Consider the following 22,056-nt stretch of genomic DNA (forward strand, 5'->3'; position numbering starts at 1 on the left):
ATGATTTCCAGCGATTGCGCGCGCCCCGGCTGATGGGATTGTGCCTGTCTACATCACGTGAGACGTTTGTCTGCACGCTCCCGCGGGCAGCCATTTTCTTACGGGCCGTTATACTAACTTTGAGAGCACCCTAAAAAGCCAGGAATGCTTCCGGGTCTTGCAGTCAACCCTGAGAACAAAATGGAAAAAAAAAAAAAAGGCCTCACCACCTACACCTAGAGTATTGTACCTAGTTTAAGGTGGCCTTGTTTTATTACGTCTTTAGAAAGGATCAGGGACAAAGTGAGCGCAGAAGATGGAGCCTCGACCTTTTAGACAAGCCGCCCAGATGGCGGAGGCCGGCATCGAGCAGGCCCTGCTGAGTCCAGCGCGGGATCCTGCTCCTTTAAGAGGCTGTGCCGAGGGGGCGGGGTCTGGTGCGGAAGTTGTACCCGCGGGCCGCGGACCGGCCGGGGGAGTGCGGAAGTGGCGTGTGCCATCCTTCAATCATGGCTCTAGAGAAAAACGATAGAGATTACAATTTGACTGAGGAGCAGAAGGCGATCAAGGCCAAATATCCTCCAATCAATCAGAAGTACGAATGTGAGTAGGTAGCTGGCCAGCGTCGCCAGGCCGGAGCACGCGGGGCGTCCCTGACTTCTCACCCGAGGCCTCCGGCCCCTCCTTTCCCTTTGCGCTGTAGGTGCTTTAGGCAGGGGCCTGAACTCAGGACCTGAGCACTGCGGCGTGAGCGCTCTGCCACTCAGCAGCGCCACTTCCGGTCTTCAGGAGGTGAATGGACCTTCCTGCACAGCCAGGCTGGCTGTGATCCGCGTTTCTCAGATCTTAGCCTCCAGAACAGCTGGGATCGCAGGCGTGCGCTACCAGAATATTTAGTTTTCATATTCGATCTGGTACTTGTCTTGGAGGAGATGCTGGAGGAAAACGTCTCCAGGAAACTTGGACTCACGACACAGTCTTGGGGAATAACACTTAACAGTCTTGATTTGCATCTGCCACATCACATTTTTTTTTTGTAGCACGAATTGTGCCGATAGTTGTGTTTTCAAACGTTTGTGGGTTTTGTCACCAGCATGTACCTACCCACAGTGGAGTAGTTAGGAGTGCTGCAAGGTTAGAGGACTGGTAATAACTAAAAAAAGGATTCCTAACTGGGTCTTTTACCTCAATCATGTTGTTAGTGAAAATGATCTGGGCTTTATCATTTATTAGCTTCGTGACTTTAGGCACTTCATATTACCTGTTTTTGCATCTCAGTTCCTTTGAGAAATAATAATGAAGCCTAACAAAATAGCTCAGTGGTAGAGTCTTGCCTAGCACGAGTAATGCTCTGGATTTAATCCCCAGCACCACTAATGACAGTGTATAGGAAAATATATTGCTTTCTCATAAATGCTTTTGTGTGAATGTGTGTGTGTGTGTGTGTGTGTGTGTGTGTTACTAGGATTTGAACTCAGAACCTCATGGTTTCTAAGCGGTACCACATCTCCACCTCCAGTCTGTTAATAAAAGTTAACCTGTCACCCCTAAAGGTGACTGTTGTTTGGATGTACAGATCAGTCTCATTTCTCTCTTTTAAATCTTTCATTAATTTTCCACTGTCCTCTTTATAAAAAGTTGCAAGTATTTGCCATAGCATTCTTGGCTGTCTACTTTCAAGACACAGCCTGTCTCTTTCACATCTTTCTTTCATTTAGAAAAAAATGTTAAATCCTCAACCACCTCTAGAGCAACTTCTTAGGTATTTATTCCAGCTGGTGGACATATAGAATAAATAGTTCAGTTTTGCAACTGAAACAGTGCAGCACTGCATATACTTTATATCCATTATTTTGTGCCAGTAGAAATGTAGAATAAATTTCTCAAATTGTTTTACAGAAAAGTATGTGTATTTAAAAACAACAATTTTTTTGAGCCAGGCACGGTGGCTCATGCTTGTAATCCTAGCTACTCACAAGACTGAGATCTGAGGATAGTGGTTCAAAGCCAGCCTGGGAGTTTGGCCTAGTGGTAGAGTGCTTACATGCATGAAGACCTGTGTTCGATTCCTTGGTACCACATACATAGAAAAGATAGAAGTGGTGCTGTGGCTCAAGTGGCAGATAGCTATCCTTGAGGAAAAAGCCCCAAAACAGTGCTCTGATCCCTGAGTTCAAGCCCCAAAACTGGCAAAAAAAAAAAAATCTTGGCTGGGCGTGGTGGTTCGCACTTGTAATCCTAGCTACTCCCGAAGCTGAGCTAAGGATCTCAGTTCAAAGCCAGCCCAGGCACTAAAAAGTCTGTGAGACTCTTATCTTATCTCCAGTTAATTACCAGAAAACCAGAAGTGATGCTGTGGCTCAAGGGGTAGGATGGTAGCCTTGAGCTGAAGAGCTCAGGGACAGCACCCAGGCCCACAATCGACCTGAGCTGTTTTGCTTAAGACCAATGCTCTACCATCTTTTTTTTTGCCAATCCTGGGCTTGAGCTCAGGGCCTGAGCACTGTCCTTGGACTTTCTCAAGGCTAGAGCTCTACCACTTGAGCCTCAGCACCATTTCCGGCTTTTTTCTATGTATGTGGTACTGAGGAATCGAACCTGGGTCTTCGTGCATGCTAGGCAAGCACTTTAACCACTAGGCCAAACTCCCGGCCCTGCTCTACCATCTTGAGCTAAGGCTTCACTTCCAGTTTTGGGGTGGTTCATTGGAGTTACGAGTCTCACAAACTTTCTTGCCCAGGCTGACTTTGACCCATGATCTTCAAATCTTAGCCTCTTTAGCAGCTAGGATTACAGTCAAGAGCTCCCCGTGCCTGCCTTGATCTACTATTCCCCTTAAGCCTAAAAGCCAATCACTTACATCTGTAAATCTAGCTACCCAGGAGACTGAGATCTGACGATCTCAGTTCAAAGCCAACCTGGGCACTGAAGTCCGGGAGAGTCTTATCACTAATTAACCACCAGAAAACTGGAAGTGACGCTATGGCTCACATGATAGAATACTAGCTTTGAGTGATGAGTTCAGGGACAGTGCCCAGTCCCAGAGTTCAAACTCCATGACTAACCAAAAAAAAAAGGGGGTGGTAAAAGTTTATTGCCAGTGACCCAAACTAGGCTAATGCCAGGGAAGATGAGTCCCTGGTTTTTATGCAAGTTCATTACACTCAAAGATCATTAATCAGAAAGGCAAATGTCCTGTGGGGGTGACATCAATTCCAGGCCTGATATGCGATTTCAAAATTACCTTGTGGGCTTTCTGTTATCAATCCAGGTAGCCCCACCTGTTCTGCCCAAAGCATACTTTCTGAGAGACAGCATCACCTAGCCACATTCTAGCAAAATGCCCCCCCCAACACAGTTACTAGGGAGGGGTAACAATATCTACTTCATTCTCTGCTGTACTCACTTTATAACCCTTTAGCTCTGGGAAAAAGTGAATTCCCTGTTAAGTATTTTAATGTGGAAGGCAGAACAGTTGTTAAATAAGCTGTTCTGCTCTCTTCTTACCATCTTAAAGAAATAGCCTAAAACTGAAGATTGCCTACCAGGCAATTTGTGCCCCTTCCCATTCCAATGTAAAATGACAAATACTTTCTGAAACTCCCGGGTAGAGAGAGCTAATGGTTTACCTGACTCCACCTCTGACCCGGGACTGTTTTAACTATGTATACCCTTCTCATCCCCGGGCCCCCAGTTCTCCCTATTAATCCTGATGCCAGTGCCTGTACCCCTGGAGATGGTTGAAGGTGTACTGTCTCCCCAGCTGCCATGTAGCCTGTCTTTCCTTACCACTCCCCTTGTTTCTTTGTTTGGCATATGGGGGCATGTGGCTAGGCCAAACTTGGGACTCCTGGACTTTGGATCTTGGGTGTACAAGCTTTGTTTCATACCCATGTTATTTGAAAAAGCTATAAAATGCTATTCTGGGGTTTAGGTTGCACCTTGGTACTTCATGAATGATACCATGAATTCAATCTGAGTACCATACACACACACATACACAAATTTATTAAAAAGTTAGGCTCTGGAGTATGTAGCCTAGTGGTGGAGTGTTCACCTAGCATGCATGAAGCCCTAGGTTTGTCTCAGTACCACATTCACAGAAAAGTAGTGCTGTGGCTCAAGTGGTACAGCACTAGCCTTGAGAAAGCTTGATGACAGTGCCCAGGCCCTGAGTTCAAGCCCCAGGACTGGTAAAAATAAAACCAGTTGCCAGTGGCTCACACCTGTAACCCTAGCTACTTCCAGAGACTGAGATCTGAGGATTGAGGTTCAAAGCCAGCCCAGGCACTAAAGTCTGTGAGACTTTTATCTCCAGTTAATCACCAGAAAACTTAAAGTGGTGCTGGGGCCACCACTTCAGCCATGAGCTGAAGAGTTCAGGGCAACGCCCAGGCCCATAGTTCAAGCCCCACGACTGAACCAAAAAAAAAAAAGATATAGAAAGATAGATAGATAGATGCAAATCTTGTTTTCCTTTCCCTATTTTCCTTGCTCTTGCTATTTTAGACTAAGTTAACCACAAACTCATTATCCTACTGCAGCCCTAATGGTATTACAGGTGGTTACTACCATGCCTAGGTAGCTTTCTCTCCCATTTCCACCTTCTTTTCTCTTGCATACCTGTGAGGTTGGATTTAGTTGTCTTGTCCTCAGTTCTGGGGTTCAAAGCTCAAACACGTGTGAACCTCGGTAAGCAAGCATTCTACCACTAAGCTATCACTTTAGCACAAGGTTGGATTTTATTTAGGAACATATTAGAAATATTTGAAGAAACAAAATAATGCCACTTTTCTGAATTTTTGACAGTATATATATTTTTAATAAAAATGTAACTTTTTTTTTTTTTTTTGCTTTGCAGTGGTGGGGCTTGAACTTAGGGCCTAGACACTGTCCCAGAACTCTTTTTCACTCAAGGTTAGTGCTCTGCCATCTTGAGCTACAGCTCCACTTCCAGTTTTTGAGTGGTTAATTGAAGATTAACCTCTCAAAAAAGTCTTAAGGGGACTTTTCTGTTAGGGGTGTCTTTGAACTGTTATATCCTCAAATCTCAGCCTCCTGATTAGCTAAGATTTCAGGCATGAGCCATTGGTGCCAGCTTAAAAATGTAACTTTTCTGTAAAAATGTAGTATATGATGTAGCTCATGTAGTAGAATGCCTGCCTAGCAAACACAGGGTCCTGAGTTCAAACATCATTACTGCCAAAGTAAATACATAAATAAAAATGTAAGTAAATATAATTTATGTTAATGTAAGTCAGACCTAGGGCTTGAACTCAGGGCCTGGACACTGTCCGTGAGCTCTTTTGCTCAAGGCTAATACTCCATCACTTGAGCCACAGTGCTACTTCCAGCCTTTTCTGAGTAGTTTATTAGAGATCAGAGTTTCAGGGACTTTTCCTTCATGGCTGGCTTAGAACGTCAACCATCAGATCTCAGCTTCCTGAGTAGGTAGGATTAGAGGCCCCCAGAGCCCAGCTTGAAATCAGATTTTATTCAGTAACTACTGACAATTTCAATTTGTATAAAGATAACTTTTACAGGAGGAAAGAGGGAGTAGAAACATAGGGCTCAATAGTTATATCGGAGACATGACAAAGTACAAAGGACCAGTCATCATAAATGATGTTAAGTGCCACTAGGCCAAGGCTAGTTGCGTCAGCTTGCTCTCCTCCTACAGATTGGGAGGCAAAGGCTCAGGCTGTAGAAATGATTACATTTCAGAGGAATGTTTCTCAGGTCCTTGAGAAAAAATACTTCGGAGTTGTAAGAGATACATGTTCATAGTTCTTTTGGTAAGCCCTTTTGGATACTGAAACAAAAGGAGATCAGAGGCCTATATCAGATGGTAGCTGGAACAAATACTGATTTATCTTACCTCTGTTGAACTTTTCTCAGTCAGGTATTGTAATGTTGTCTTCACCCCCCATTTTAGGGATGTAGCATTAAACTACTAAAAGCCATATTAGAGTTTGGTCAAGTGCAGGGACTCAGATGAAGTTGTCATGGACTAATAATAATTCTATATTTCAGTTCTCTACAATATTTTTAGGTTCGTAAGCCGGAAGAGGTGGCTCATACCTGTAATCCTAGCTATTCAGGAAGCTGAGATCTGAGGATTGTGGTTCAAAGCCAGCCTGAACACTAAAGGCCAAGAGACTCTTATCTCCAATTAACTGCCAGAAAAATGCAAGTGGTGCTGTGGCTCAAGGTATAGGGCAGTAGCCTTGAGCTGAAGAGCTCAGGAACCAGGGCCAAAGTTCAAATCCCATGACAGACAAAAATATATTTATATATAGGGCCGGGAGTTTGGCATAGTAGTAGAGTGCTTGCCTAGTATGCACAAAGACCCAGGTTTGATTCCTCAGTGCCACATACATAGAAAAACCACAAGTGGTGCTGTGGCTCAAGTGGAAGAGCATTAGCCTTGAGAATGCCCAAGGACAGTGCTCAGGCCCTTAGTTCATGCACCAGGACTGGCAAAAAAAAAAAAAAAGATTGGCCTTCATCTCTGGTTGGTCTGAACTGCTGTATTGTTCCCATAAGAATCTCAAGAAAAAGCTCATGGCCGGGAGTTTGGCCTAGTGGTAGAGTGCTTGCCTAGCATACACGAAGACCGGAGTTTCATTCCTTGGTACCACATACACAGGAAGAAACCAGAAGTGGTGCTGTAGCTCAAGTGGTAGAGCTCTAGCCTTGAGAAAGCCCAAGGACTCAGGCCCTGAGTTCATGCACCAGGACTAGCCAAAAAGAAAAAAAAAAAGCTCCTAATATAATCTTGTAGTGTTTACTTAAAAAAAAAAAACACGGGGCCGGGAGTTTGGCATAGTGGTAGAGTGCTTGCCTAGCATGCACGAAGACCAGGGTTTGATTCCTCGGTACACATACATAGCAAAAAGCCAGAAGTGGTGCTGAGGCTCAAGTGGTAGAGTGCTAGCCTTGAGAAAGTCCAAGGACAGTGCTCAAGCCCTGAGCTCAAGCCCAGGACTGGCAAAAAACAAAAAAATACAAATAAAAACCTTTGTGATTTAAAAAAAAAAAAACACAACTATTATATGTCAGGCAATGGTAGCTCACTCTTGTTATACTAGCTGTTCAGGAGACAAATCTGAGGGTGATGATTCAGTCAGCCCAGGAAGAAAACTTTGTGAGACTTTTTCTTCAATTAAACACCAAAAAATCAGGAAGTGGTAGAGCACTACTATGAAGCTAAAAATCACAAAATGACCAGGTCCCAAGTTCAAGCTCTAGGACCAGCACCAAAAACAAATCAAAACAACTTTTATTTCTGGTGCCAGTATTTAGGAGGCTGAGATCAGAGGATTGCAGTTTGAAGCCAACCTAGGCAGAAAATGGAGGGAGAGTCTTATCTCCAGTTGACCACCAAAAATGTGAATTGAAGCTGTGATTTAAATGGTAAGGTGCAAAAATGTTCAGGGACAGTGCCCAGGCCCTGAGTTCAAACCCCAGGTTTGGCACACACACTAGAACAATTTTATCAAGAGACTCCATGGCTTAAACCTGTTATTCTTGTTTTTTTATTTATTTTTGTTTTGTTTTGTTCGACCGAGGAGTCGAACCTGGGTCGTCGTGCATGCTAGGCAAGCACTCTACCACTAGGCCAAATTCCCGGCCACCTGTTATTCTTTTTTTTTTTCCTTTTTTTTTTTTTTTTGAGTGTGTGTGGGGGGTCATGGGGCTTGAACTCTGGGCCCGGGTGTTGTCCCTGAGCTCTTCACCTCAAGGCTACCTCCTTACCCCTAAGCCACAGCCCCACTTCCAAACCTGTTATTCTTTCATTCTTGCAACTAATGGATCAAGGTTTGAAGCCAGCCTTAGTCGTTTTTTTTGTTTTGTTTTGTTTTTGTGTGCCAGTGCTCAAGGCCTGAGCACTGTCCTTGGACTTTCTCAAGGCTAGAGCTCTACCACTTGAGCCACAGCACCACTTCTGGCTTTTTCTATATATGTGGTGCCAAGGAATTGAACCTGGGTCTTCATGCATGCTAGGCAAACTGTCCTTGGGTTTTCTCAAGGCTAGAGCTTTATCACTTGAGCCACAGAACCACTTCCGGTTTTATCTATGGTACCACATGACCAAGGAATTGAACTTGGGTTTTTGTGCATGCTAGGCAAGCACTCTACCACTAAGACAAACTCCCAGCCCCTGAAGTAGATTTTCTAGCATCCAGTTGCCTGAATGGTATGGTAGGGCTGTTCCTGGAACATGAGTTGGGGCAGATTAGGTGAAAAGCCCACAAAACACAAAACATTAGTAACACTATGTCAGGATTTCACCTCAACTAGAAAGGATCTTTCCACTTAGTCAGAAGTTGATGTCAACTCACCTGACCTGTAGTATAGCTGTTTTGTATACAACCAGCTTGTTTAAAAATCCATGATCTCCAAACTTTCAGGCACTAGCCTGGTTCATGTCACTATCAATAAATTCCTTTATCCTCTCTAAAAAGTGGTCTTCAAAAATGTATTCATTACCTGACTCAGGTAATTGTAATTCCTCTGTGCATCACCTTTATAATAACAACAAAGTAAATAAACTTTTTTTTTTTAAAAGTCTTCATTTCTGCTGGCCTGTACTACTATAATCCTAGCTTCTCAGGAGAATGAGATCTGAGAATCGTGGTTCAAAATCAACTAGGCAGAAATACATGAGAATAAATTCTAGCTATTTGAGAGGCTGAGATCTGAAAATTGTGTTTCCAAGTATGAGATAAGATGCCTTTTCTATCAAAAGTTAAACGTTCCTGCTTTGGGGGCCAGGAGCGTGGCCTTGTGGTAGAGTGTTCACCCAGCATTCACGAAGCCCTGGGTTCAATTCCTCAGTACCACATACACAGAAAAAAGCTGCAAGTGGTACTGTGGCTCAAGTGGCAGAGTGCTAGCCTTGAGAAAAGCCCAAGGACAGTGCTCAGGACCTGAGTTCAAGCCCCAGGACTGGCACAAAAAAAAAAACTGGGCATTGTGGCTCACACCTGTAATCCTAGCTACTACCCGGAGGCTGAGATCTGAGGGTTGAGGTTCAAAGCCAGTCTAGGCACTAAAGACTATGAGACTCTTATTCCAATTAATCACTAGAAAACGAGAAGTGGGGCAATGGCTCAGGTAGGGAAGTAGCCTTGAGCTGCAGAGCTCAGGGACAGCGCCCAGGCCCAGAGTTCAAGTCCCATGACCCACAAAAAAACAACAAAAAAAAGTTGGGGTGGGGGCCTGGGAGTTTGGCCTAGTGGTAGAGTGCTTACTTAGTATGCACAAAGACCTGGGTTCGATTCCTTGGTACTATATACATAGAAAAAAGCTGGAAGTGGTGCTGAGGCTCAAGTGGTAGAGCTCTAGCCTTGAGAAACTTCAAGGACAGTGCTCAGGTCCTGAGCTCAAGCCCAGGACTGGCAAAAAAAAAAAAAAAAATTTTTTTTAAAGTTACTAAGTTGCTGTTTTAGCCTGATGCCTTGGCTCTTGATGATTATTTTGCTAAGACAATATCAGCAAATTAAGAAAGGAAAAGAGCAACTGTTTTGGGATATGAAGGAATTTTTTTTTTTTTTCCAGTCCTGGGCTTGAGCTCAGGGCCTGAGCACTGTCCTTGGACTTTCTCAAGGCTAGAGCTCTACCACTTGAGCCTCAGCACCACTTCTGGCTTTTTTCTATGTATGTGGTACCCAGGGATCGAACCCGGGTCTTCGTGCATGCTAGGCAAGCACTCTACCACTAGGCCAAACTCCCAGCCCTCTTAATTGGAATTAAGACACACTTCAGTAGACACATCTCAGATTGTTCAGGAAGTAGAGGGTGTGTTTATGTTTTAAGATTGCTGTGTACTGTTTATTTTATTTCTAAGTCTTTTAAGGTCACCTTATGTAACTAGACTGTGGACCTGAGCTCAGCCAATCTGAGTAGAGGGGCACGGCTTACTGTATTATGGATACAGCCTGCCTGCTCTATGTCCTTGCTTGCCAGATTTTTGGCTGATAGCATACTTTTCTGCAGAAGTAAATTTTGTCTTGCTGAGACAATTATTTGTTTTTGAGTTTATCATTATGACCAGTGGTTCTTGGAGAGTACACTTTATAACACAAGTCAGACTATGCAGAAAAGTATGTGAGACTGTTATTGCCAGTGTTCTCTCTAATGGCAAAAGTCAGAAGTAGAGCTCAAGTGGTAGAACAATAGCTTTGAGCAAATAAAGCTAAGAGACAGCACCCAGGCCCTGACTTCAGGCCCAGCCAGTACACACACATAAAAAGATATTCATAAGACTCAATTAAAAAATTGCTTGGAGGGGCTGGGAGTTTGGTCTAGTGGTAGAGTGCTTGCCTAGCATCCATGAACAGTCGGGTTCAATTCCTCCGTCCTACATAAATAGAAAAAAAAAAAAGCCAGGCCAGGAGTTTGGCCTAATGGTAGAGTGCTTGCCTAGCATGCACGAAGACCCGGGTTCGATTCCTCTGTACCATGCACATAGAAAAAAAGTTGGGAATGGTTTTGCTGAGGCTCAAGTAGTAGAGCTCTAGCTTTGAGAAAGTCCAGGGACAATGCTCAGGCCCTGAGCTCAAGCCCAGGCCTGGCAAAAAAAAAAAAAAAAAAAAAAAAAGCCACAAGTGGTGCTATAGTTCAGGTGGTAGAGCTCTAGGCTTGAGAAAACCCAAGGACAGTGCTTATGCCCTGAGCCCAAGCCCAGGACTGGCAAAAAAAAAGTGCTGGACTCATTGGCACACCTGTTATTCCAAGCTCGGGAGAAACAATGATTAGCATAGTGACAAAGGGAAGCATGTACAGAGGGGATCAAAGCCCAGACAGGCCTGAAACTAAAGTAAGGTCCTATCTCAAAAATAATGCAGACTGGCACTGGTGGCTCACAGTTATAATCTTAACTACTCTGGAGGCTGAGATTTCAGGATCATGGGTCTTCAAAGCCAGCCTGGGAAGAAAGTCCATGAGACTCCAAATAAACACAAAAATAATCTGTAAGTGGAGCTGTAGTTCTGAATGGTAGGGTGTTAGCCTTGAGTGAAAAAGCTCAGGGTCAGTACCCATGATGACTCAAGCCCCGTGACCAACAATAAATAATTAAAAATAATGCAGAAGGGACTTTTCTGACCTACCACTCGAGCCACAGCTCCATTTTTTTTTTTTTTGGTAGTTAAATCTTGGAGATTGGCCTGTCTGGCTGACTTTAAATTTGGTCCTCATATCTGAGCCTTCTGTGTAGTTAGGATTACAGATGTGAGCCATTGCCTTCCAACTCTAGAATGTAGGATGCTCTAAATAGTAAGTAATAATGAACTATGGGTTTTTTGTTGTATTTTGTTCTCAGCACATCACTGTTGCCTTTCTAGAGTTCTTATGATTGGAGTTAGTATTACTGACTTATAGATGTTTTTCCTCTCTTTCAGATTTGGATCATACAGCAGATGTTCAGTGAGTATAGTCTGAGTTTGTTCCTTTGAAACTATAACTGTTTTGGGGGGGTTTTTGGTGCTGGGGATCAAACCCAGAACATTGGACTTGCTAGGCAAGCATTTCGCCACTGAGCTACATCCCAAGTCCAGGCTGAAATGTTTTAATTTAGATATCTCCAGTTTTTTCTCCTCTGATATTTTTTGTTGATATTGATTTGTTTTACATATGAAAAGCCGGGCGCAGTGGCTCATGCCTGTAATCCTCGCTACTCATGAGGCTGAGATCTGAGGATTTCTTCAAAGCCAGCCTGGGCACTAAAGACTATGAGACCCTTGTCTCCAGTTAACCACTAGAAAAATGAGAAGTGGCACTATGGCTCAAGGGGTAGGGTGGTAGCCTTGAGCTGAAGAGCTCAGGGACAACATGTATACTTAAGGTATACATAAGGAATATATGTGTTTCATTAGGTTACATGCATGGGGAGATACGCTGGAGGAAGCATTTGAGCAATGTGCAATGGCCATGTTTGGCTACATGACAGACACTGGGACTGTGGAGCCCCTCCAAACAGTCGAGGTGGAAACTCAAGGTAACTGATTTATTCATAAGGAAAAACCAGCCAAATGTGTGGTATTCTCCCTGATCTGAGTATTTTTTCACAATGCAAACAACAAAATGATTATGAGTACATAAACTAGCTAAAAAATTCACCATCCTTTAACATTGAAACAAGTTTTTAGTGACCAGAATGATTAAATATATTGTTTTGGCCTTTTTTGATCCTATGTAGGAGATGACTTATTGTCTCTTCTGTTTCACTTTTTGGATGAATGGCTTTATAAGTTCAGTGCTGATGAATTCTTCATACCCCGGGTAAGAAAGGGTTTTTTGTGTTGCTCTGTTTTTAAACTGGAGGCAAGTGGGCTCTTCGCTTATATTTTAAAACTGAGAAAATGTTTAACAATAGGACATACATCCGAGTCACAGCACCAAAAAAAATAGGACATGCATGATTAAAAAATAAAAGTCCAGGGCCAGGAGTTTGGCCTAGTGGTAGAGTGCTTGCCTAGCATGCACAAGCACCCAGGTTCGATTCCTTGGCACCACATACATAGAAAAAAGCTGGAAGTAGTGTTGTGGCTCAAGGATAGAGCTCTAACTTTGAGAAAAGTCCAAGGACAGTGCTCAGGCCCTGAGTTTAACCCCTATAACTGGAAAAAAATAAGTACTTTTTTAAAAGTCCCTATATCCATATTAGATGGTATGGATTTGCAAAATTATGAGCACTTTTTGGTGAACCTGAGTTTGCCTGTGTAACTGCATTTTGTATTTAGATATTTGATCAGATAGCAGTTGTCATTAGTCAAGATTGTTTAAGAATGCACTTACAGGCCCAGGAGTGTGGACTAGTGGTAGAGTGATTGCCTAGCATACATGACCCAGGTTTGACTCCTTGGTACCACATACACAGAAAAAGCTGGAAGTGGTCCTGTGGCTCAAGTAGTAGAGCACTAACCTTGAAAGGGCAGTGCCTTGGCCCTGAGTTCAAGCACCAGGACTGGCAGGGGTGGGGGGAGGGGGAGGGGGAGAAGAATGCACCTACAGAATCAGACGAAAAGAAAAACTTAACATACCTTTATTCTTCATCTATACTTTGTGTGTGTGTGTTGGGGGCAGGGGGGGGGATCATGGGGCTTGACCTCTGGGCCTGGGCACTGTCCCTGAGCTCTTCAGCTCAAGGCTAGCACTCTACCATTTGAGCCACAGTGCCAGTGACTCTTGGAGCCACAGCTCAACTTCCCGTTTTCTAGAGATTAATTGAAGATAAAAGCCTCATAGTCTTTTGTGCTTGGGCTGGCTTTGAACCTTGACCTTCAGATCAGCTTCCTGAGTAGCTAGGATTACAGGCACCCAGCCTGGGCTGAGCACTGAGATTAGAGCTTTACCACTTTGAGCCACAGCGCCACATCTACTTTTCTGGTGGTTAATTGAAGAGTCTCAAGGATGGGCCGAAAGTATGGCCTAGTGGTAGAGTGCTTGCCTAGCATGTACAAATACCCAGGTTCGCTTTCTCGGTACCACATACATAGAAAAGCCAGAAGTGGTGCTGAGGCTCAAGTGGCAGAGCCCTAGTCATGAGCAAAACATGTCTAAGGACAGTGCTCAGGCCCTGAGCTCAAGTACCAGAACTGGCAAAAAAAGAAAGAAAAAGTGATGTTAAATATGTTTTAGTGGGTAGTCTAATCTCAATAATTTTTTAAAATAAAAAAAATTTCCTTTTTCTTTTTTAGGAAGTGAAAGTGCTTAATATTGATCAAAGAAATTATAAATTGCGGTCAATTGGGTGAGTTTTGAATGTTATAGTCTTCATTGAACTTAGTGGGAAGAAAGACAAATCAACATGCTAAATCAGATCACTTGCATTTGGCAGAGCCTTGTAGATTGTACTGAGCTTTGGAGGATCAGAAACTTTAAAGAATAAAATTGATCTTGAGCTGGGTGTAATGACTGGCATCTGTAATCCTATCTGCTTAAGAGGCTATGATCTGAGGATCCTGGCAGAAAAATCCATGATGTTTTTTTGCCAGTCCTGGGCTTGAGCTCAGGGCCTGGGCACTGCCCTTGGACTTTCCAGGCTAGATAGCTACCACTTGAGTCTCCGCACCACTTTCCAGCTTTTTTCTATGTATGTGGTACCTAGGAATCAAACCTGGGTCTTCATGTATGCTAGGCAAGCACTCTACCACTAGGCCAAACTCCTGGCCCCTCTTGGACACTTTTTGCTCAAGGCTATCGCTCTGCCACCTGAGCCACTTCCAGCTTTTTCTGAGTATGTGTTATCGAGGAATGGAACCCAGGACTTTATGCATGCTAAGTGAGCATTCTACCACTAGGCTAGTTTCTGGCCCCAATCCATGAATTCTTTTTTTTTTTTTTTGTGGGTCATGAGGCTTGAACTCTGGGCCTGGGTGTTGTCCTGTCCCTGCACTCTTCAGCTAAAGCTACCACTCTATCCCCGGAGCCACAGCGTCACTTCTGGCTTTTTAGTGGTTAATTGGAGGTAAGAGTCTCAAGGTCTTTAGTGCTTGGGCTGGTTTGAGTGCCTGGGCTGGCCTTGAACCTTTATCTTCAGATCATAGCCCCCTGAGTAGCTAGGATTATAGGCCTGAGCCATTGCACCCTGCTGAAATCCATGAATTCTTACCTTCAGTTTATCAACAAAAAGCCAAAAGTGGAACTGTAGCTCAACTGGTAAAATGCCCGCCTTGAGCAAAAAAACTAAGGGACAGTGTCCAGGAGCAGAGCTCAAGCCCCAGTACTGGCATAGAAACAAGCAAAAATCGATTCTGATTCCCAATTTGTTGATTTTATTGTCAGTGGAGGGCAAAGAGTATGTGTGTGTGTCTATAATTGCTAAAGGGCACAGAATACCAGTGCAGCTTGGTTGATAGGAAATACCAAGTTACTCTTTCTCATAGAGCCATCTTTCTCGACCTACTCAGGCCAGTTATGTCTATATAAATTATACCTTCTTTTCCTTCCAGAGTTTGCAAATACTTCACCAAGGTTACCTTGGCTTTGTTTATACTCACTATGTTAATGTGTATATGTATATGTGGGGGGGGCAGTGATTTTGTTTATTTTGTCTATTTATTTATTTGTATATTTTTTATTGGTCATAATGCTTGAACTCTGGCCCTGAGTACTATCCCCAAGCTCTTCAGCTCAAGGCTAGTGCTCTACTACTTGAGCCTCAGTGCCACTTCTAGTTTTCTGGTCATTAATTGGAGGTAAGAGCCTCCCAGACTTTTGTGCCTTAACTGGCTTTGACCCACTCCTCAGAACTCAGATCTCCTGAGTAGCTAGAATTACAGGCGTGAACCACTGGCGCCAGCAGAATTTATTTATTTATTATTATTATTATTATTTTATTTATTTATTTATTTATTTATTTATTTTTGGCCAGTCCTGGGGCTTGAATTCAGGGTCTGGGCACTATCTTTGGGCTTTCTCAAGGCTAGCATTCTACCACCTGAGGCACAGCACCATTTCCAGCTTTTTCTGTGTATGTGATACTAAGGAATCAAACCCAGGGCTTGGTGCATGCTAGACAAGCACTCTACCACTAGCCCATGCTCCCAGCCCATATGTGGCAGTGATTTTAAGCTCAGGACTTCTCACTTACCAGGCAGGAGTTCTACCATTTGAGCCATACCTCTGGCCTGTCAGACTCACTGTGTAGTCTCCAACCTGGATTTAAACCCATGATCTACTTACAGTAGCTTCACAAGTGTTAGGATTTCAGGTCCATCCACATGCCTATCTTCCTGGTTTGGTTTGTGTATATGGGCATATTTTTCTTTTCTTTTCTTTCTTTCTTTTTTTTCTTTTTTGTGGGTCATGGGGCTTGAACTCCTCAGCCTGGGCACTGTCACAGAGCTCTTCAGCTCAAGGCCATCACACTACCCTTGAGCCAACCCTTATTTTTAACCATTTTCTAGAGGTTAATTGGAGATAAGAGTCTCAGGTCCTTTTGTTCCCGGGCTGGCTTTGAACCTTGATCCTCAGATCTCAGTCTTCTGAGTAGCTAGAATTCCAGGTGGGCTTTGAACCTTGGTCCTCAGATCTCAGCTTCCTGAGTAGCTAGAATTCCAAGTGTGAACCACCATACCCGGCATGTTTTGTTTTGTTTTTTAATGAATAAAGAATCTAATTTGTTTAAAAGTACTTAGCTACAAAGTAGTTGAATGGAATTTTTAATTTTTGCTCTATTATGCTATGTTGTAATACTTAGACACATTTGGTATGTAAGGAAGAAAGTAGTGCAGTGTGTGTGTGTGTGTGTGTGCGCGCGTGTGTGCGTGTGTGCGTGTGTGTGTGTGTATGCGAATGCGAATGCCAGTCCTGGAATTGAACTCAGGGTGTGGACATCTTGACAAAAGTTATAAAGATAAGCCAGGAACTGGGGGCTCATGCCTGTAATCCTAGCTACTCGGAAGGCTAAGATCTGAGATCACAGTTCAAAACTAGCCCAAGCAGGAAACTCCTTAAGACTCTTATCCAATTGACATCAGAAAACCAGAAATGAAGCTATGGCCCCATTAATGGAAAGCTAGCCTTGAGCAAAGAAGTTTAGGAATAGCACTCAGGCCCTGAGTTCAAGCTGCAAGACTGGCACCAAAAACAAAGTTGGAAAGATAAATTAAGCTTAAACTTAGGTCTAAATCTAGAAGTTTGTATTTATAGTACTCAGACCAATTGTCTCCACAGAAGCTTTCTCTTCCTCAAAGTACAGTGAAATTTCTGAGTGTTATATATTATCCTGAAATATTTACTAAAAATTATTTATTGAGCCCCCAGGGCTAGTGGTTCATGCCTGTAATCCTAGCTGCTTGAGAGGCTGAGATGTGAGGATCACGGTTCAAAGCCAGCCTGATCAAGAAAGTCTATGAGATGCTTATCTCCAATTAACCACCAGAAAACTGGACATGGCACTGTGTCTCAAACTGGTAGGGCACAACTGGTCTTGAGCACAAAAGCCCAGGGACAGGGACAGGAGTTTGGCCTAGTGGTAGAGTGCTTGCCTAGCATGCACAAAGACCTGGATTCAATTCCTTGGTACCACATACATAGAAAAAAGCTGGAAATGGTGCTGAGGCTCAAGTGGTAGAGCTCTTGCCTTGAGAAAGTCCAAGGACAGTGCTCAGGCTCTGAGCTCAAGCCCAGGACTGGCAAAAAGAAAAAAGCCCAGGGACAGTGCCCAGACCCTGAGTTCAAGCTTGACCATGACTGACAAAAAAAAAAAAAATTTATTGGGCTGGGAATGTTGCTTAGTGGTAGAGTGTTTGCCTAGCATACATGGAATCCTGATTTCAATTCCCCAGTACCATATACACAGAAAAAGCCAGAAATGGTGCCATGGCTCAGGTGGTAGAGCACTAGCCATGAGCATAGAGAGGCTTAAGGATAGTGCCCAGACCTGAGTTCAAGCCCTAGGACTGGCAAAAAAAAAAAAAATTAGTGAGTTGCTACTATAAGCACACTGTGGTGGGCTCCACCCTTAAATTAGGAACATTGTCAACACTGAAAGCAACAGTGGCTATTATTATAAGTCCTTTACAACTGTGTCTGCTGGTAATACATGTATTCCTTTGCCTTTAGATCTTTAGTAGCTGAACCACATTTGTAAGGCTTATTTAAAAATATGTAAGGATCATGAATGCAAAAATTTAAAACTTTCAATCATGTTTTCATTTTCTTCTCAAGGTGGGGAGAAGAATTTTCACTGTCCAAGCACCCTCAGGTATGTTTTAAAGTCTGACAATTGGAAATATTTTATATATTTCCTTTCCATAAAGACCATATATGTATGGCAGGGCTGGGAATTTGGCCTAGTGATAGAGTGCGTGCCTAGCATGCATGAAGACCCAGGTTTGATCCCTTGGTACCACCTACATAGAAAAAAGCCAGAAGTGGTGCTGTGGCTCAAGTGGTAGAGCTCTAGCCTTGAGAAAACCCAAGGACAGTGCTCATGCCCTGAGCCCAAGCCCAGGAGATATATATATATATATATATACACACACACATTTTATATATATATATATATATATAAAATGTGTGTGTGTATATGTGTGTGTGTGTGTGTGTGTGTATGAAAGTAAACTTTAACATTCTAATTGGTATGTTAAATGGTTTTTTTTTTTCTTGTGTGCATGTGTGTCTGTGTCTGTTTCTGTGTGTTTTGGCCACTCCTGGGGCTGTGAACTCAGTGCCTAAGCATTGTCCTTGGGCTTACTTTTTCTTAAAGTATTCTAACCTGTCTGCATAAGTAAAAACTCTGCTTTCACACATTAAAATTAGATTAGGAGTCAGCCCTGGTCTAGAGGGTCAGATTTGCTATTACAGATGGCTGTGAAACTTAAAAGCTCATTTGTGTGTGTGTGTGTGTGTGTGTGTGTGTGTGTGTGTGTATGTGTGTATTTTGGGACACAGGGCATAGGTGCTATCCCTTAGCTTTAATCTCTTAAGGCTGAAAGTTTATCTTTTTTTTTTTTTTTTTGACAGTCCTGGGACTTGAACTCGGGAATTGAACCCTGGGGAATCAAACCCAGGGCTTCATGCATGCTAGGCAAGCACTCTACCACTAGGCCATGATCCCAGACCTGAGTTACAGCTCCACTTCTCAATTTTGGGAGGTTAATTAGAGATAAGAGCCATAAATTCCCTTGTCCAGGTTGGCTTTAAACCATGATCTTCAGATCTCAGCCTCCTCAGTAGCTAGGATTGCACGAGTGGCATGCCTGGATCCATTTATTTTCTTGAGCCTTCATTTCTTTTTTTTTTTTTTTTTTTGCCAGTCCTGGGCTTGAGCTCAGGGCCTGAGCACTGTCCTTGGACTTTCTCAAGGCTAGAGCTCTACCACTTGAGCCTCAGCACCACTTCCGGCTTTTTTCTATGTATGTGGTACCAAGGAATCGAACCCGGGTCTTCACGCATGCTAGGCAAGCACTTTAACCACTAGGCCAAACTCCTGGCCCTTCATTTCTTATATAGTGAAAGAATTGGACTAAATTTTTTTTTTTGCATTAATAGAATTTAGCCTCAGGTCCTTGTGCTTGCAAGGCAGGAGCTCTACTGTTGAGCCACAGTTCCTGCCCTTTTTTGCATTGTTTGAGATAGTGTCTGACTTCCTGTGTGGGTATATGCCTGGATGTCAGTCCACCTATTTTTGCGCTAGCTGGGATGATAGGTCCTAGGCTGACCTTGAGCTGCAGTTCTCCTTTCTCTGCCTTTCTCATAACTGAGAGTACAATCTTATATCACCGTGCTTGGTACATTCTGTTTGAGGTGCCACTTGGCCATCTAAATGGAAATATTAGATTATAGGCATTTGACTATGGAATGTTCCGGTGACAGCTGTGCCTAGAATTAAATTTGTTTTGTGGTGTTTGAACTCAGGGCTGGGCACTGTCCCTTATCTCCTTTGGCTAAAGGTTACTGCTCTACCACTTGAGCCACAGTTCCATTTCCAATTTTTTTTTTTTAATTTGTTTTTTGCCAATCCTGGGCTTGAGCTCAGGACCTGAGCACTGTCCTTGGACTTTCCCAAGGCTAGAGCTCTACCACTTGAGCCTCAGCATCACTCCGGCTTTTTTTCTATATATATGTGGTACCGAGGAATTGTACCCGGGTCTTCATGCATGCTAGGCCAGCACTCTACCACTAGGCCAAACTCCTGGCCCTCCATTTCCAGTTTTTGAGATAAGAATCTCTCCAGGCCTTTTCTGCCCAGGTTGGCTTTTAACTGCAATCGTAGCATGTCGGCCTTCTTAGTAACTAGTATTACAGGCATGAGCTACCAGTACATGGCTGGTAGTAAAAATTTGAGAGTTATCACTAACTAGATATTAGGACTAGATTAGATTACCAAGGAGCTAATGTAATGTAAGAGAGAAGAGTGGAAAGAATTGAGTCCCAGGCATGAAGTTTGGAAGAGGAGCTAAAAGGCAAAGGAGAGAAGAAAGGCTAATAAAAGAAGGCAAAGAAGAAAAACCAATTATCCAACAGCTGTTGGATTTACTAATCAGTATATAGCCATGTTCATCCATATTTGTTTGTTTTTACGCTGGTTCTGGGACTTGAGCTCAGGGCCTGGATGCTGTCCCTGAGCTTTTTTGTACAAGATTAGCACTCTTACTGCTTGAGCCACAGTTCCACACTGAACGCAGAGTAGAAATGACTTAGGAAGGAGGAGAAAATTGATTTGCTGTAAAGAGAGAAAGGATGATTTCAAAGCTAAGGCCTCAGTAAGAGGGGGGGGGTGAGATCAGGTGCTCAGATGGAAGCCATGACCCTCTGGCGAGACTGAGACAGACTCTCCATTGTCACTGTAGGGCAGGCTGACTTGAGAACAGTTAGGGATGTTAAGCTGATAGTAGGAGGATGAGCCAGTTCTCACTGGTTGTTCTTTTTCTTGGAAACATTGTTGCCTGAGTGGGAGGGATGCCAGAGAAGTCTGAGAGGGAGTAGGGGAATGAAACTGTCCATATGATTGGAGCAGTGTGGAAGGTGCAAGTGAGAACGGCATGTGTTGAGTCAGGCAAAAAGGTACACTTGACAGGTTGTGGGAGATGACAGCCAAGGGGAAAATCAGAGACAGTTCCACTCGTGCCTCCTGTGAAACAGTCACATGTATCTTGTGCTGTAGAGCTCACAAATGCCATTCACCCATTGCAGGAGCCATCTTGTGGTATAGGTTCATTTTAGAGCTGGGAGGGATGGAAGAGAACATCTAATCCTGTGGTTCCAAAGAGGGCAAGTTATGGGGTGTGTTGTATGTCAGAATTCTGTGGAGGGCTCTGACATGGGAAACTATGTCTGTCTAGCCAGACTTAAGGACAACAAAGTCCCAAGAGGTGAGGGGATATTGGCCGCTGAGGGGAAAATAAGCTGAATTCCATAAACCTAAGACACAGTAGGAGAGATTAGGTAGAGACCAAGAGAAGCCAAAGAGCAGCAAAAGTGTTTTCTGATCCAAATTGCTTTATTTATTTATTTTTGCCAGTCCTGGGCCTTGAACACAGGACCTGAATGCTGTCCTTGGGTTTTCTCAAGGCTAAAGCTCTACCACTTGAGCCACAGCACTACTTTCGGCTTTTTCTGTGTATGTGGTATCAAGGAATCCAACCCAGGGCTTTGTACATGCTAGGCAAGCACTGTACCACTAGGCCACACTCCTAGTCCCACTTTAATTATTTTTTTTTTTACTTAATTTATTTTTTGTTGTCAGTTATGGGACTTGAACTCAAGGCCTGGATGCTGTCTGTGAGGCTAACACTCTACCATGTTGAGCTATCATGGTTTTCTGGTGGTTAATTGGAAATGAGTCTCTGGGACATGTATCTCTGGGCTGGCTTTGAGCCACAATCCTTAGATATCAACCTCCTGAGTAGCTAGGATTACAGGTATGAGCCACCAATGACTGGCACAAGTCACTTTATATTTGAAAAAACATGCCTAAATAGACAGTTTCCCTACCCTGGTATACCATAGCCTGAACCAGAGTTCTAAACTCATAGTTCCACATCAATGCTTTTTCTGATGGGTACATATTGCTCTTGTTTTTATGGGATGAGATATACTACTATGTTATTTTGATAACATGTTGTTCCTTAAAGCTTTTTAATTTTTCAGAATAATATTTCACTCTGGGCTTTATGCCAGTTGTTGCTAAAGTGTTTGATTCCAGTTTCTAATTTTCATATTTGTTTTTCTCTTACCCCAACTTTAGGGAACAGAAGTCAAAGCAATAACATATTCAGCGATGCAGGTCCATAATGAAGAGAAGGCGGAAGTTTTTGTGATCATTGACATTTAAGACACCAGAAAGAAAGAAAACACTCCTGTGAAGAACTGATTTTTTTTCTTCTTTTTAAGAAAATACAATGATTTAATTTCTATAGTATCTTTTTGCTAAATAGAAGGGGTTTTTTTGTTTGTTTTTGTTTTTAGTTTTATTGCCAGTCCTGGGCTTGAGCTCAGGGCCTGAGCACTGTCCTTGGATTTTTCTCAAGGCTAGAGCTCTACCACTTGAGCCTCAGCACCACTTCTGGCTTTTTTCTAAGTATGTGGTACCAAGGAATCGAACCTGGGTCTTCGTGC

General features: G+C 43.2%; 1 protein-coding gene across 1 annotated transcript; it reads left to right on the forward strand.

Moving 5' to 3' along the window:
- Nucleotides 1–415: 415 nt before the first annotated feature.
- Nucleotides 416–21,892, forward strand: Tslig1 (tRNA splicing ligase complex subunit 1). Its single transcript, XM_090335335.1, has 7 exons — nt 416–582; nt 11,388–11,412; nt 11,862–11,983; nt 12,185–12,267; nt 13,686–13,738; nt 17,662–17,698; nt 21,686–21,892. The coding sequence occupies exons 1-7, from the start codon at nt 489–491 to the stop codon at nt 21,770–21,772; spliced, it is 501 nt and encodes a 166-aa protein (XP_090191461.1). The 5' UTR covers nt 416–488; the 3' UTR covers nt 21,773–21,892.
- Nucleotides 21,893–22,056: the final 164 nt, after the last annotated feature.

This window comes from Megascapheus bottae, chromosome 6, assembly GCF_031878675.1.
Source record: "Megascapheus bottae isolate mThoBot1 chromosome 6, mThoBot2.hap1, whole genome shotgun sequence".
Lineage (NCBI taxonomy): Eukaryota > Metazoa > Chordata > Mammalia > Rodentia > Geomyidae > Megascapheus > Megascapheus bottae.

Coding starts and splice junctions, on each gene's coding strand:
- Tslig1 (XM_090335335.1), top strand. CDS start 489: ATGGCTCTAGAGAAAAACGATAGAGATTACAATTTGACTGAGGAGCAG. Junction 11,984..12,184: donor AGTCGAGGTGGAAACTCAAG/GTAACTGATTTA, acceptor GATCCTATGTAG/GAGATGACTTATTGTCTCTT. Junction 17,699..21,685: donor CACTGTCCAAGCACCCTCAG/GTATGTTTTAAA, acceptor CCCCAACTTTAG/GGAACAGAAGTCAAAGCAAT.